General features: G+C 48.5%; 2 protein-coding genes across 2 annotated transcripts; both read right to left on the reverse strand.

Annotated features, from left to right (window-relative positions):
• Window positions 1–4,659: 4,659 nt before the first annotated feature.
• LOC123116459 (transcription factor RADIALIS) lies at window positions 4,660–5,416 on the reverse strand. Its single transcript, XM_044537411.1, has 2 exons — window positions 5,070–5,416; window positions 4,660–4,925 (listed from the first exon to the last, which is right to left on the reverse strand). The coding sequence occupies exon 1, from the start codon at window positions 5,347–5,349 to the stop codon at window positions 5,083–5,085; it is 267 nt and encodes an 88-aa protein (XP_044393346.1). The 5' UTR covers window positions 5,350–5,416; the 3' UTR covers window positions 4,660–4,925; window positions 5,070–5,082.
• Window positions 5,417–11,427: 6,011 nt separating this feature from the next.
• Window positions 11,428–12,815, reverse strand: LOC123116460 (transcription factor RADIALIS). The gene is made up of 2 exons (XM_044537412.1): window positions 12,440–12,815; window positions 11,428–11,826 (listed from the first exon to the last, which is right to left on the reverse strand). The coding sequence occupies exon 1, from the start codon at window positions 12,720–12,722 to the stop codon at window positions 12,453–12,455; it is 270 nt and encodes an 89-aa protein (XP_044393347.1). The 5' UTR covers window positions 12,723–12,815; the 3' UTR covers window positions 11,428–11,826; window positions 12,440–12,452.
• Between the last annotated feature and the right edge of the window lie 1,312 nt (window positions 12,816–14,127).

Here is a 14,127-nt window from a genome sequence, read left to right on the forward strand (position 1 = left end):
CGAAAGAAGACAGCCGCAGCCGCTCCATCTGCTCCACCGTCTAGCAGTACAGCCAGAGGTGGGAGGCAATACAGATACGGTCCATCTCTCAAGCCTCTAGAGAAGTTACCGTACAAGAGGACCGAGGAGGAAAACGCGAAGATCGTGTGGACCGAAGTGAAGGACTTCTTTGAAGGGTTGAAAGCAAAGAGACATCCACCTCCGGAGGAGAAGGTAGATCCGATGAAAGCAAAGCGCACTATCGATGCCCTGAGGAAACCACCAAAGTCTCCGTCGAGAACCAACTATGAGCGCATTACTGAACAGGCATATCTCCAAGCGGAGCGGTCGGGAAGTACTGTCAGTGATCAAAGGTTAAAAGAACGAGCAGCTGGGAAAAAAATTGCCCAGCTCGGCGAACAAGCAAAGCAATCGTGCCCCCCGCTCAATGTGTCTAGTGACATCGTCGTTAATGCTCCGGGGACGGTGCCTGGTTATAACAATTTTAGAGATTACCTGCCTGACAATGTACATTTTGATTTCTTGGAGGTGAACGAACACAGATACGAGTACGGGAAGCCTCTCATCAAAGATGAAAAATCTCTAACAACGATGATGCGAAGATTCCATAATTGGTACATGAAAACCTGCAGAGAGTCTGGGGGGATGAATACTTTGTATCTGAGAATTAAAGAGGAGCACGACCTCGTTGGAACTGATATGTTGCCTGTTCCATTTGAGGAGTTCTTCGAGTTCTTCAATCAAAAGGCCCTCGATAGATTAACGGTCTTTTGCTACTGTCTGTAAGTACTATTTCTGTCATTAAGTCTCTATATATAGCTCGGCTCTTTCATTGCATGTATTTATAATTAATTATCCTCATTATATTATGCAGATTGAAGATCGTCGAGTGCAAACAGCAAGAAATGTATGATATTGGGTTCATTAACACAAATATCATAGATGAATTCAGGTTAAAAAGAAGGCCGAAGAGGCCGAGGACAACTTGCTACAATCATTGATCAAAAATCAAAACAAAGGTTTAATACTCTTTCCTTACAACTTCGAGTGAGTGTTACTGTCGTGTGCATATTCGGTTTCCCTTATTACTCGAGCGAGGCTATAGTAATATAATTGATGAGTTATGCATGCGCGCGCAGCTTCCACTATGTTCTTCTGGAGATTAAGCTTGAGCGGGGACTAGTAACTGTCTTAGACTCGAGACGAAAAGATCCCGAAACCTATGCGGACATGACTAAAATGATCAACAAGTAAGTTCAATCGATCATTATCGCACCATATCGACAACTTTTGGTTCATTTCCTGTTGTCTCAAGTAATAATAATTATTTTCTTTGTCTTGCAGGGTTTGGAAACAGTTCACCGCAGAAGCTCCGGGACTGCCGAAGGAGCTGTGATATACATATCCGAAAGTAAGTACTACTAGCTAGCTAGTTGCGCGCATCTCCCGTTGATTCTATAGCTATACTTTCATCAATTCCATTTATAATGCTTCATTATCATTTTGATTGACCTCTATTTCTCGTAAAGTGCTTGTGGCAGGATCCCGGGAATGATTTCTGTGGATACTACGTGTGCGAGTTCATCTACAACGCAACTTTAAAAAATAAGCGGGGCTACTCTAAAAGACAATATGAAGTGCGTAAGCAATAATATTCACAATTTCATTTTATTACACCATCATTTCTGTTGAGTTTCATTCATATATATGTATTAACCCCCTTCTTCAAATTAGACGTGGCAGATGCGGAATGAACTCCTACCACAAGATCGCATGAAAGCAATTCAAGAGGAATTGGCGGGATTCTTTCTTGACCACGTCATCAATAAAGCCGGAGAATACCATGTGGAAGTTGATTTCTAATGCTAGGGGATTGTAAGAGATCTTACATATTGTATATATGTATGTAGCCAGTAGCGTCAGATAGATAATACGAAAACTTGTTGTTCGACCAATCTCTTGGAGAAGGAGAGGTCGATCGATCACTTCTCTCGGTATGCATGACGAACTTCTGTACTTAATGGTTTCCTTTATTTTCTTACTAGCTAGCGTGTCGAGGGCCTCTCTATGTACAATACGTAGCGTCGACCAAGCACAGACATAAGAGAGGACACTTCTCTCTATTAATTAGCTAGCTAACACAATATATGAAACACCTAAATTAACCCCCCCAACCCCATCCCCCCTTAAAAAAACAAAAGCCCCAGCCCCTGAAATGCTGACGCGTGGATGCCTTTAGGGCCTCCAACCGGCCACGTAGGCCTCCTGCCTGGGCTCGCCGCACCGGCCACGTGGAGGCCCATCTGTCCCGGTTCATGCAAGAACCGGGACTAAAGGTATAGGGCATTAGTACCGACACTTTAGTGCCGGTTCAAAAACCGGGACTAATGGCCCTTATGAACCGGGACTATAGGTCCTTTTTCTACTAGTGATCTGGAGCCTAGCACCCACAGCCACACTCTCCCTAAAACCAAAACCTCCCAAGACAGCACCTCCATGGAGGGTACGAGCACATGGCACCGCCACCGCCCAATCCTAGGCCGGAGATGAAGTTCGGTTTTGGGGTGTTACTTAAACATGTTTGTGGCTTTAAATTGGTTGCTTCGGCTATATAGAAATAATATGGTCGTTAATAATACGGGAACGTAGGACCTCCTAGATCTGGCACTGATGATGAAGGAAGCTACCACGTCAAGGGAAGATCTAGAGCACACTTATTCGCCATCGTTGTCATTGTTGTCGAAGCCACAATGCCAGTCGACCGAAATTCTAACGACTAAGGCCTAAACTTACATAACCTCGAAATCTACTTTTGCCCCATTTTATAAATAAAGCAACCACCAAGTCTAAGAGCAATACATGAAAAAAAGTTGTCTGCTCGGGCATCAGACAAACATGCCTAGAAAAGCATAAAGGAAATAAGAAAAAAGACCACCAAGTGGCCGGCCTGAACCTACAAAAAACACGACTTGAACACACGGCTCCTTCGACCCACCTAATCATTGATATCCGTGAGGCCATCATGAGAAGAGGAGTCACTAGAAAATGGCAGCAAAAAGGAGAACCCCCTCGGAAATCGCCTTTATTTGTTTCCTCGTATTCAATCTGTTTAGCAACGCTTGGAGAGGCATCAATAAGCAAGTAACGCCAGTTTGAAAAAAATCAATGCAACATTTAAGGTTCATGGACTGATTAAAATCATGGGCTAATGGATTGATCGCCAGAGAAAATTGCAGCGAAATTTTGGCCTGCAGGCACAATTCTCTTGCAAAATCAGCGCTATCTCCAGCCATTTTGGGAGGCAAGCAAATAGTAGGCCAGTTTCTAAACGGCGATAGCGGTGCAATAGCATTGATTTCACAAGAGGCTTAATTGGCACATTAATCTTCCAAATATGTTTTCTATGGAACACCAGTCATCGTATTAGTATTCAATCGTCATTTGAATAAATCTGGTGTTTCTGATAAGTTGACCAACATCACCAAATGTAATCACGGTACCCATTTTTTCATTCCCATAATCGAGTGCACAGTCTCATTTTTTCTACGTGCCACGTTATTTGACAATGGGTATTGTAGAGCAAGCAGGTTGTCCCCAACCAAGTGTCTTTGGAAAAACTTCAGAATGACCATTGCCAACCTCAAACGAATCTCTCTTAAATAACCAAGACTTGGCCTTCATCAAGCCCTTCCAAAAAGGGGAGTCCATTGGTTTTGCTTCCACCTGAGATAGAGTTTTGGAATGTAGATACTTTTTATGAATAAGCTCCTGCCATACACCCTCCTCGTTAAGCAACTTTGTATAGCCATTTACTAAGCAAGTGCCTGTTGTTTATCTTTAAGTTTTCAGTACCCAAACCACCTTGATCCTTTGGCCAACAGAAGATATCCCAATTATCTAGTATTGTACTTCTATTTGTGCTCATCACACTGCCAGAAGAACCTAGATCAATAAAAATCAAGCCTTTTAAACACCCCTTTGGGCATTTCAAAAAAGGATAACATAAACATTGGCAGACTTGTGAGAATAGTGTTCATAAGAGTCCCATATGACATGAGTTCCATCTTCCAACTGTTGAGCTTCTTTTCAAAGCGATCTTCGATTATTCTCCATTCTTTGTTTGTGATTATTCTCCATTCTTTGTTTGTGAGGTTGGGGAGGGGGGGGGGGGTGGGGGGGGGGGGGTGAATGGGTATTTCGAGGTACATAAACAGAAGAGATTCCACCTCACAACCGAAGAGTTGCCTATATTCATTCTCTGTTTCTGAATTAAAATAGCTTGCTCTTATGGAAATTTATTTTGAGACGTGAAAGCAGTTCGAAAAGACAAAGAATCAACTTCATGTTTTCACTTCATACAGATTCTAAATGTTCAGATAGTTTTTTATAAACTTGGTCAAACTTTTCAAAGTTTGACTTCAGTCAAAGCTAATATGCAGATTAAATAAAACGGAGGGAGTACACAACTTATGAGATGGCACATTGTCATACTCACATCTACTCCGTCTTCACTGGAAGAAAATCGATAATGATAACATGTAAAGTGCCATGTAAACATCTGAGTTTTGAACAAATTGATAGACAAACAGGAATATTCAACAAGCACAAGTTCAGAAACTGTACACACAAGTACTAGGGATTTTTATCACTGATGTTTACTTCAAAATTTATTGACGAGGAGTAATACTGTACACAATGGAAAATACACGCTACTGTCTGCAAGACCGAGCGCACTTGATTTGCTTACAAACCTAATATTATGTACACACACATATGTTTTCTTCTTTTATTCCTAACCAAGTGCTCACAATCTTCGTTATACATACATAATTATGCTTTGCTTCAATAACATGGTCCCAGCTAAGGACTAGATTATCAACAGGTTATCCTGTTTGCAGGATCTTCAGAACTCAGAAGCTTTGCTCCTGAAAAAAAAAATACAACAAGAGATGCACCTTGTAAGTTAAAATATCTCAACTTCTCAAATTTAGAACTGGGCTACATTGACATTTGTGCTGATATTTCACACTCATAAACTGTAGACAAGAGACAAGGGTCCGGTGGGTTACCTTGATTGATGAATCAGTTCCAAGCCCCCTGGGTGTTGTAGTTGGGGAAAGGGACCCTGCCGGACTCGATCAGCTTGATGTCCCCGTCGAGGATCTCGTAGTGGCGGCGCACCTCGTCGGCCGTCTTGGTGCCGCCCATGGCGCGGGACACCTTGAGCCAGCGGTCGGGCGTGCCCTCGCCGTAGTAGGCGAGTGCATCCTCGAACAGTTTGTTCTCCTTCTTGCTCCACTCCGGGTTGGCGCCGCCGCGGGATGCGCTCCTTGACCCAGAAGAAGACATCTTCAACTGGATCGGAAACCGAGCTAAGTTAGCGCTGATGCGTTTTCTTATGGTTTTTGCACTTCAGAAGCTCCGGTGGTTATAGTTTGATGATCGCTTTGCTGCTTCGATGCCCGCTATTTATAGGCGCTTGGGGCGCCGCCCCGACGGCCTTGTTGCTCGAATGGTATCGAGATAGCCATCGGCTTATCGACTGAAAGGTCAGTGAGGCTAATTAATTACATTTTGATTCTGAACTTTTTTGGATGAAGGAGCTGGTGACTACGTCTGCACACTCTCGAGCTGCTCTATCCGGTCGACGTGATAAGCTGATGCTCATTCCTCTTGGAGGTGCAGTAGCCCAGAGCCACGCGCAGAAATTCGCCTTTCTTGTCGGTGCCCACGCTATCGAGGGAGCGAGATACTAGCTAGGGAGATAGGGTAGCTAGGGTGGCGGGTGGGTATACGAACGATCGAGCCGAGAGAATCTACGGCACATCTGGAATGGGATGCCCTTTTTGGCAGAGGAAAAGGAGTAAATATTCTGAATCCTGGCTGAAGTGAGATGTAGAGAACGCCTGGATTCCAATCCCGCAAGTTGTTGGTGCCTGGAATCTGAGAGGTTCCGTTGGCAGATTTGGGATCCAGTTTGATGCAGATTGTGAGCTAGTCAAGACACAAAGCATAGACGACCACGGGTACAAACCAGTAAAAAACCACTAGAAGAACAGTGATCTCCGTGTTGTGAGGCTGCTAGGTACGTTAGTACACAACAGAGGCGAGCTGATAGCGAGAATTCAAGCAGCGTACTTATGTACTCCCTCCGTCCGGAAATACTTATCGGAGAAATAGATGAATGTAAATGTATTTTAGTTATAGATATATCTAATTTTATCCATTTCTCCGACAAGTACTCCCTCCGTTCCGAATTACTTGTCTTGAATTTGTCTAGATACGGATGTATCTAGACTCATTTTAGTGCTAGATGCCTCTGTATCTAGACAAATCCAAGACAAGTAATTCAGAACGGAGGGAGTATTTTGGAACGGAAGGAGTATTTCAGAAAGCATGAGCTCTGCCTAGCTAGCAGAAATTCGCCCCAAGTGAAGTGGCTGGCAAGATGCATTTCAGAAAGGAGGTTAAAAACTCAGAATATGACAGGGGGATCCTGTCATCCCGAAACCGCGCTTTATGCGGATTATATTCCAGCGAGATCGATCTGTTCGGCCCATGCCTCCCCGATCTACTGTACTGGGGCAAGATGCCCGGTTTCTTTGGTCCACGGCCAGCACCAGACGGACCGGAGCGCCTCCACGTGAGCTAGCTAGCTAGCTTCTCTCATAAAGATGGAATATGTGGCAGCAGAATCTCTGCATGGTGGCGTTGGAAAATCTCGCAATGCCATGGCCCCCGTGGCCAACCGAGGAACATGAGCAGAGTCACAGGACCATGGATAGAAGGCATCGCAACCTCATCGTGGCATATGGTCAAATTCCTTCTCCAGACATATTGGAGTCGTGGCCGGGGAGACCCATTCTTTCTTTTTGGTCTTAGAAGTTGGAATAGATTCTGCCAATTGGCGGCTACACATTGGATGGTTGGGATTATGCCAGGATACAAGGTGCATCAACAGCTACCTACTGCTACAGAGAACGTTGCTGCAAAAATGTGGTAGTATATTTTATTTTATTTTCATAAGCAGCGCCGGAAAGCACTCTATTGGTTAGAGCAACACTAGCCGATCTCCTAAAAAATAAGGAGTATTTGGCTGAGTAAAGCTTAGTGGAGTATTTTTACTCCACTAACTTTTGGCCGGACCTAGCCAATTCCCTTAATATAATGGAGTAATTCACGTAAATTCAATTTGGATATGATGGACATAGATCTTCTAACCGAAATTCGACACATAATTCACATTAACAATCCACCAAAACATAGTTTAGTTTAAACACAAACTTACACCTTACTAATCTGACTTCACGAGGACCAGCAAATCTGCCCTAGACATCCCACCACCCATGGGGACAAGCCCTGTGCCGTCGTCGTCGCGGTCCAGAAAGATTCTTCGCCATTCTTCGGCGTCGATGTAATTGTCGCTGCTACCGCCATCATTGCCTCCTCTGTTGTCCTCCTCATCACTTGAGAGGACCGTTTAGATTACTACTAGGTCTTATATTAGTTTACAGAGGATACTAGCTTAAATCTTGGAAATAGTGGAGATCGATCTCATCTCCTTCATGATATGAACTCCAGATTTGTCATCTTCGAAAGGTTCTGCACCATCTGGCGATCAGTCCCAACAATAATAAATTGAAAAGTGAAAACCGTGGCCTTCTTTTTCTCTTTTCAGGGCTTCTTGAGTTATGCCCTCAGCAGAACCTTTTGTATTCTTTGTTGTGCGAACCTTGTTGTACCGTTTGGCTGTGGTGGTTTTGCTTTATCTATAAAGCGGGGCGAAAGCCTTTTTGGTAAAAGTGAAAATCATGCTCCACCGCAAGCACAATTGCATCTCTGCAAGCAAGAAGCACACAACAAACATGAGATTTTTTTTCCTAAATGGAGGTTAAAACCCCCGGCCTCTCAATCAATAGATTCATACATTCATGTTTATTAAATTATATAACAAAGGTCTGACGAGAACATACACCAAATAACTCGAGGCCACCACCCAAACCTACAAACTCGACAATGGGGAATGACATCACTCCCCACCATTTCGAACTGGGCTCACCACCGGTCTGCTCGCATGATGTACCCGGAGCAAAGTCCTGATGCAGCAGACCTGATGTGTACACCACATGCACACGCTTCAAAAGTCGTCACCCCATCGATACGCTGACTCATCTCGAGGAAACAGATCCACATTATACTTGCCAGGACGACCGACCATCGACACCGCCATGGCGCAAAACATGCCACCGCCCTGTGCTTGTCCATCCATTCGCATCTGTCACTAAGACTAAGCTGCACAATGCCGCTAAGACCTGTGGTCGTCGACGCGGTAGACACCACGCCGCTCCAACTTCCAACCTCCACACCACCGCCATCGCTTGAGCCTCTGGAGCCCACCGCCCACAACCACACTCTCCCTAAAAACTAAAACCTCCAAGACGGTACCTCCATGGAGGGTACGGCGCACATGGGGCCGCCACTGCCCAATCCAAGGCTGAAAACATAGATGAAGTTCGGTTTTGGGATGATACTTAAACATGTTTGTGGCTTTACATTGGTTGCTTTCGTTATGTAGAAATAATATGATCATTAATAATACAGGAATGTACGATCTCCTAGATCTACCGCTGATGAGGAAGGAAGCTACCACGTCAAGGGAAGATCTAGGACACACTTGAACGCCAGCTGGCCATTATTGTAAATGTTCATATAGTTTTCTATAAATTTGGTTAAACTTTTCAAAGTTTGACTCCAGTCAAAGCTAATATGCAAAATAAGTAAAACGGAGGGAGTACACAAGTTATCAGATGGCACATAGTCATACTCACATCTACTCCATCTTTGTTGGAAGGGACCGATAGTGATAACATGTAAAGTACAAAGTAAACATCGGAGTCTTGAACCAACTGATATTGGCTGTTAGAAGGAAGAGAGGGATTTGGTAGAATTGTTGATCATATTGCTTGAGCCTCTTGGGCATATATATAGGAGTACAATGATCTACTTGGAGTACAAGACAAGCCAGAACAAATCCTAGTCTATCTCGTCTTTTCTAATAATCACGATACTCAACATCCCCCCGCAGTCACAACGGTAGCGACGCAGACGGTGAGACTGGAGAAGAATCCGAAGGCAAGCCGACGGACACCCCCCCCCCCAGTCGTAACGGTCGATGCATCGCGGAGTCGTGGCTGGAGTGAAAACCAACGAGGTTGCTCAAGCAGGCGGTAGCCCTTTGTGCCGTTTGTCGATATAGCCAAGAGCGTGTGTGGTGGAGCCGTGGTCGAGGTAGCCGTGTGAAGAATGTCATGGTCGATGTCGAGTCGGGGTAGCCGGTGTCGAAGAAGTCGCCGTGGAGCCGCGGGCGCAAGGAGGCGCCGAGTTAGTCATGGGCGCAATGGTGTCGAAATAGTGGTGCGCCAGGAAATAGATGACGTTGACGACGCGTCGCACCGGGGTTGCCAACCCCGGGGACACATCGTAGACGAAGGCATGCGTCGGTGTTGCCAGCACCGGTTATGCGTAGACGGACGAAGATGAAGTTGACGAAGCGCCGCACCAGGCTTGCCAGGCCCGGGGACACATCATGGATGAAGGCACGCGGCGGTGTTGCCAGCACCGGGCATGCGTAGACTGAGACCTGCACGAGCTGTACGCCGTGACGAAGAAGTCGGAGAGGCCAGCAAAGAAGGACTCGACGACGGTTGCAGCGCCAATCGGCACGGGGCCAGTGTCGCTCGCGGTTGTCAGTGTAGATGAAGCGGTCAGGTAGATGACGGTGACGCTCGCGACGGGCTGGTGTTGGACGAAGACGAAGGGGGTGGACGGGCGGCTGCGGCGGCTACGGGGGTAGCGGCGGCGGCGGCCGAAGAAGAGCGGCGGCGGCGGCCGAAGAAGAGCGGCGGCGGCGGCCTGACGGCAGCGGCGACGGCTAGGTTAGGAGTGCGGCGGCGATGCTCGAAGTAGGCGAAGAACCCTGACTGCGTAACGAAGACCGGCGCGGATGGTGGCGTTCCCGCGCCAAGGGTGATGGCGCGACGCATACCACAGGAAGTCGACACGCGGGGACGGCGAAGTGGACCGCGGGCCGCGGCACTACGGCCCAAAGGGGCGACGCAGCGGCGGGCAGGTCGGGGCGACGGCAGGAAGACCTCGGGGCGACGACGGGGACCGCGGGCCGCGGCGCTACGGCCCGAAGGGGCGGTGCAGCAGCAGAGCACGGGTCGGTGCAACGGCGGGGACGGCGGCTGGGACCGCGTATCGCGACACTACGGCCCATAGGGGCGACGCAGCGGCGACACACGAGTCGATGCAGCCGTGAGGAGAACCACGGGGGCGGTGGCGCTGCGGCCCGACGGGGCGACGCAACGACAGCCCGTTGCTCAATCTGTCGAGGGGCACGCTGAACTCAGGGACGATCTTCACGGGACCTGCGGAGGCGCACATAACCGACGGGCCGGGTCGGTCGCGCGGCGTAGATAAGGCGGATCGCAGCGGCGAGCGGGTGATCAAGCCGATCGCGCGCAAGGTCGGGGACGCCGCTCAGTGGAGGCGAGGTGGCGGCGGGGCCCGAGATGAGGCCGACGAAGACGGACAACGTGGGACGTCGTGCGGACGAGCTTGTCCGCACCGGCACCCGGGCTGCCAAAGCAGCGCCAGCGCCTGGGCAGCGAGGCCAGAGCGACCAACGAAGTAGCGGCGCCCGAGTTGAGGCATCCGACGAGCCTGACGCAGCCGTCCCGACGCAGCCGAGGACGAGGCCGGCGAGGTAGACCGCCGGGCCGCCGTGCAGACGCGGCGGAGGCGGGTGATCTGGGGGCGGGCCGGCGCGCGAGCGACGGCTATGATTGACCATCGCATGGCGCGAGGCCGTCGGGTCGGGGCGATGCAGGTCACCCGATCGGAGTAGGGCGGTGACGGCCGACGCAGGCCGACGGGCGGGCCGGCGCGCGGACGACAGCCTTGAGGGCTGCCTGTCGCGCGAGGCCGCCGGGTCGGTGAAGTAGCCGGCCGGTCGCGCGGTGTCGGAGTAGAGGCGCAGGGTGTCGACGGCGGCGACGGGCGACGCAAACAGATCAAGCATAGATTGGAAAACCAAAAAGAAAAACGCCGATCAAAACGGCCGACGAGAGAGCGAAAAAACCCGAGCAAGGGCTTGGGAAAAAGACTCTCTAGGGCAGCCAGCCAACACAGCCGGCGGACGAACCCTAGGTACGGGCGGCGCGGCCCTCAGCGGCGGTCATGGAGGCCGACCGCCCCAGGGGCGGCGCGCGAGTGCGAAAGCGGCGGCGGCTAGGGTTTAGAACTCGGAAACTGACAACATGTTAGAAGGAAGAGAGGGATTTGGTGGAATTGTTCATCATATTGTTTGAGCCTCGTGGGCATATATATAGAAGTACAATGATGTATTTGAAGTACAAGACAAGCTAGAACAAATCTTAGTCTATCATTCCTAATAATCACGATACTCAACATTGGCAAACAGGAATATTCTACCAGCACAAGTTCATAAACAGTACACACAAGTACTGGGGATTTACATCACTGCTGTTTACTCGAAAACTTACTGGGGAGGAGTAATACTGTACACAATGAAAAATACAAGCTACGGTCTGCAAGACCAAGCGCAATTGATTTGCTTACAGACCTAATATTATATTATGTACACACACATATGTTTTCTTCTTTTATTCCTAACCAAGTGCCCACAATCTTCGCTATACGGTACATAATTACGCTTGCTTCAGTAACATGGTCCCAGCTAAGGACTAGGTTATCAACACATTATCCTGTTTGCAGGATCTTCAGAATTCAGAAGCTTTCCTCCTGGAAAGAAAAATACAACGAGAGAGGTACCTTGTAAGTTAACTTATCTCAACTTCTCAAATCTAGAACTGGGCTACATTAACATTTGCATTTCAATAGGAGAAACATGCCCTTATTTGGATAGTTTTGTGTGAATGCTAGGCTTGGCAAAAATGAATTCCACTGGATACTTCTCTATATATGTTCTGCAATCTGGGATATGCATCGCTGCAATCTGGTTTTTGGCCCTAAAGGGTGTGCAAAGCAGACTTCAATTCCCAGCCTTATGCAGGGACGCAGGAACTCTAAGGGATCTCTAAGATTAGCGCATCCATGCAAGCAAATTGTGCGTGCATGATGCTGTTCATGTTCAAGGTTCCTGGTGCAGGCTTAAATTATGTGCAATAAAAATAGTGCAATCACACTGATGTTTGCAGTGCATCTGGAGCAGAAACAGCCAAGGAATCGACAGCATTGACAAGCGGCATTCCATTGCTGTTTCTTTGTTAATTGACAACGTCAACCTAGCTAGGGCATGCCCTACCTTTATTATGACAATTGATTGAGATCGCTATATATCTTTCACACATGAATTGTAGAAAAGAGACAAGGATCAGGTTGGGGTTTTGGTTACCTTGATTGATGAATCAGTTCCAAGCCCCCTGGCCCTGGGTGTTGTACTTGGGGAAAGGAACCCTGCCGGAGTCGATCAGCTTGATGTCGCTATCAAGGATCTCGTAGTAGCGGCGCACCTCGTCGGCCGTCTTGGTGCCGCCCATGGCGCGGGACACCTTGAGCCAGCGGTCGGGCGTGCCCTCGCCGTAGTAGGCGAGTGCCTCCTCGAACAGCTTGTTCTCCTTCTTGCTCCACTCCGGGTTGGCGCCGCCGCGGGATGCGCTCCTCGACCCAGAAGACATCTCCAACTGGATCGGAAACCGAGCTACGTTTGCACTGATTGATGGCTTTTGCACTTGAGAAGCTCTGATGGTTATGGTTTGATGATTGCTGTGCTGCTTCGGTGCCCGCTATTTATAGGCGATTGGGGCGCCGCCCCGCCGGCCTTGTGGCTCGAATGGTATCGGGATTGCCACCGACTTGGGGATTGAAAGGTCAGTGAGGCTAATTAGATTCTCAACTTTTTTGGACGAAGGTGCTTCCTTCGGAATGTAGATTCTGGTGCTGCGATCCGCTTGGGATGCATAGGGGTGCGCATAATTGGTAGATCCCGCGCCCCCTCCGCGCGGACAAAGGAGCACGATCGATCCACGTCAACGCCTCAACTGCATGGCACTGCATCCACAGGTTAAGGAAACTCAGTCCCAGACACCGGCGCTATTTTTTTATTTTCTTGAACCGTGCTCAACCCCTTTCCATTACTCTCATAAAGAAAATATAACTGTTCACAGGTCAAGAAAATTACAACTGTTCAAGAGATTCAGAAGGAAACGAGAAAGGGGAAAAGAGCGAGTTATGCACTAACAAGAAACCCAACACTCACGCCTCCAATCAAAATGTGCACTATGGAGCGGAAACCTGTTAGCACCTAACATCGAACCTACACTACGCCAGCAGGTCAGCAACATCTAACACAAAAGATTACAGATCTAAGTGGACATGGAGTTTTTTTATTCCAAGCTCACATACACCCGGGTGGACAGTTTTTTTTAGAGAGAATGAGGAGGATCCCGGCATCTGCATCTGGACGACGCATGCAGCCACTTTATTAATTATTCACATAAGACCTTACAAAGTCATACAACAGTAGGTCGAAGCCACCGTCTAGGCAACAAAAGTGTCGCTACTCCTATCCAAATGATGAAGGGATGCTGATAGTCTGGGTCTAATACCAAACAGACCTTGCAGCCATACCTAACATCTAAGACCTGAGGTCCCAACCAGGACGCCTGCCGGGTATGGGCACCCACCAGTCCGGCGTGCTCCTCAACCAGGACGCCTGTCGGGTATGAGGCCGCCGCAGCTACATGCCATCAATCCATCTTTAGAGTTGTACTGCTGCATGAACCTTGCCCGGTCTAGCTGCCGCCGACGCCACCATGACGCCAGATAGCGTCGACCTCCTGCACGAGTCCATCATCGCACATCAGACGCCTAATCTCCAGAGCGCCGTGCCATCGAGATCCGACACCATCAATGTGTGTGATTAAGCACCACTCCTCCTCTTGTCACCTCCAGCCATCACTTGCTCCAAAGCCATCACTTGCTCCAAAGCCATCACTTGCTCCAAAACGATGCCCCCATGAGGGAAAGCGCTACTAAGAACGCCATCATCGTCCGATCCGAGAGACCCAGATCTAGGGTTTC

This window comes from Triticum aestivum, chromosome 5B (assembly GCF_018294505.1).
Source record: "Triticum aestivum cultivar Chinese Spring chromosome 5B, IWGSC CS RefSeq v2.1, whole genome shotgun sequence".
Classification (NCBI taxonomy): Eukaryota; Viridiplantae; Streptophyta; class Magnoliopsida; order Poales; family Poaceae; genus Triticum; species Triticum aestivum.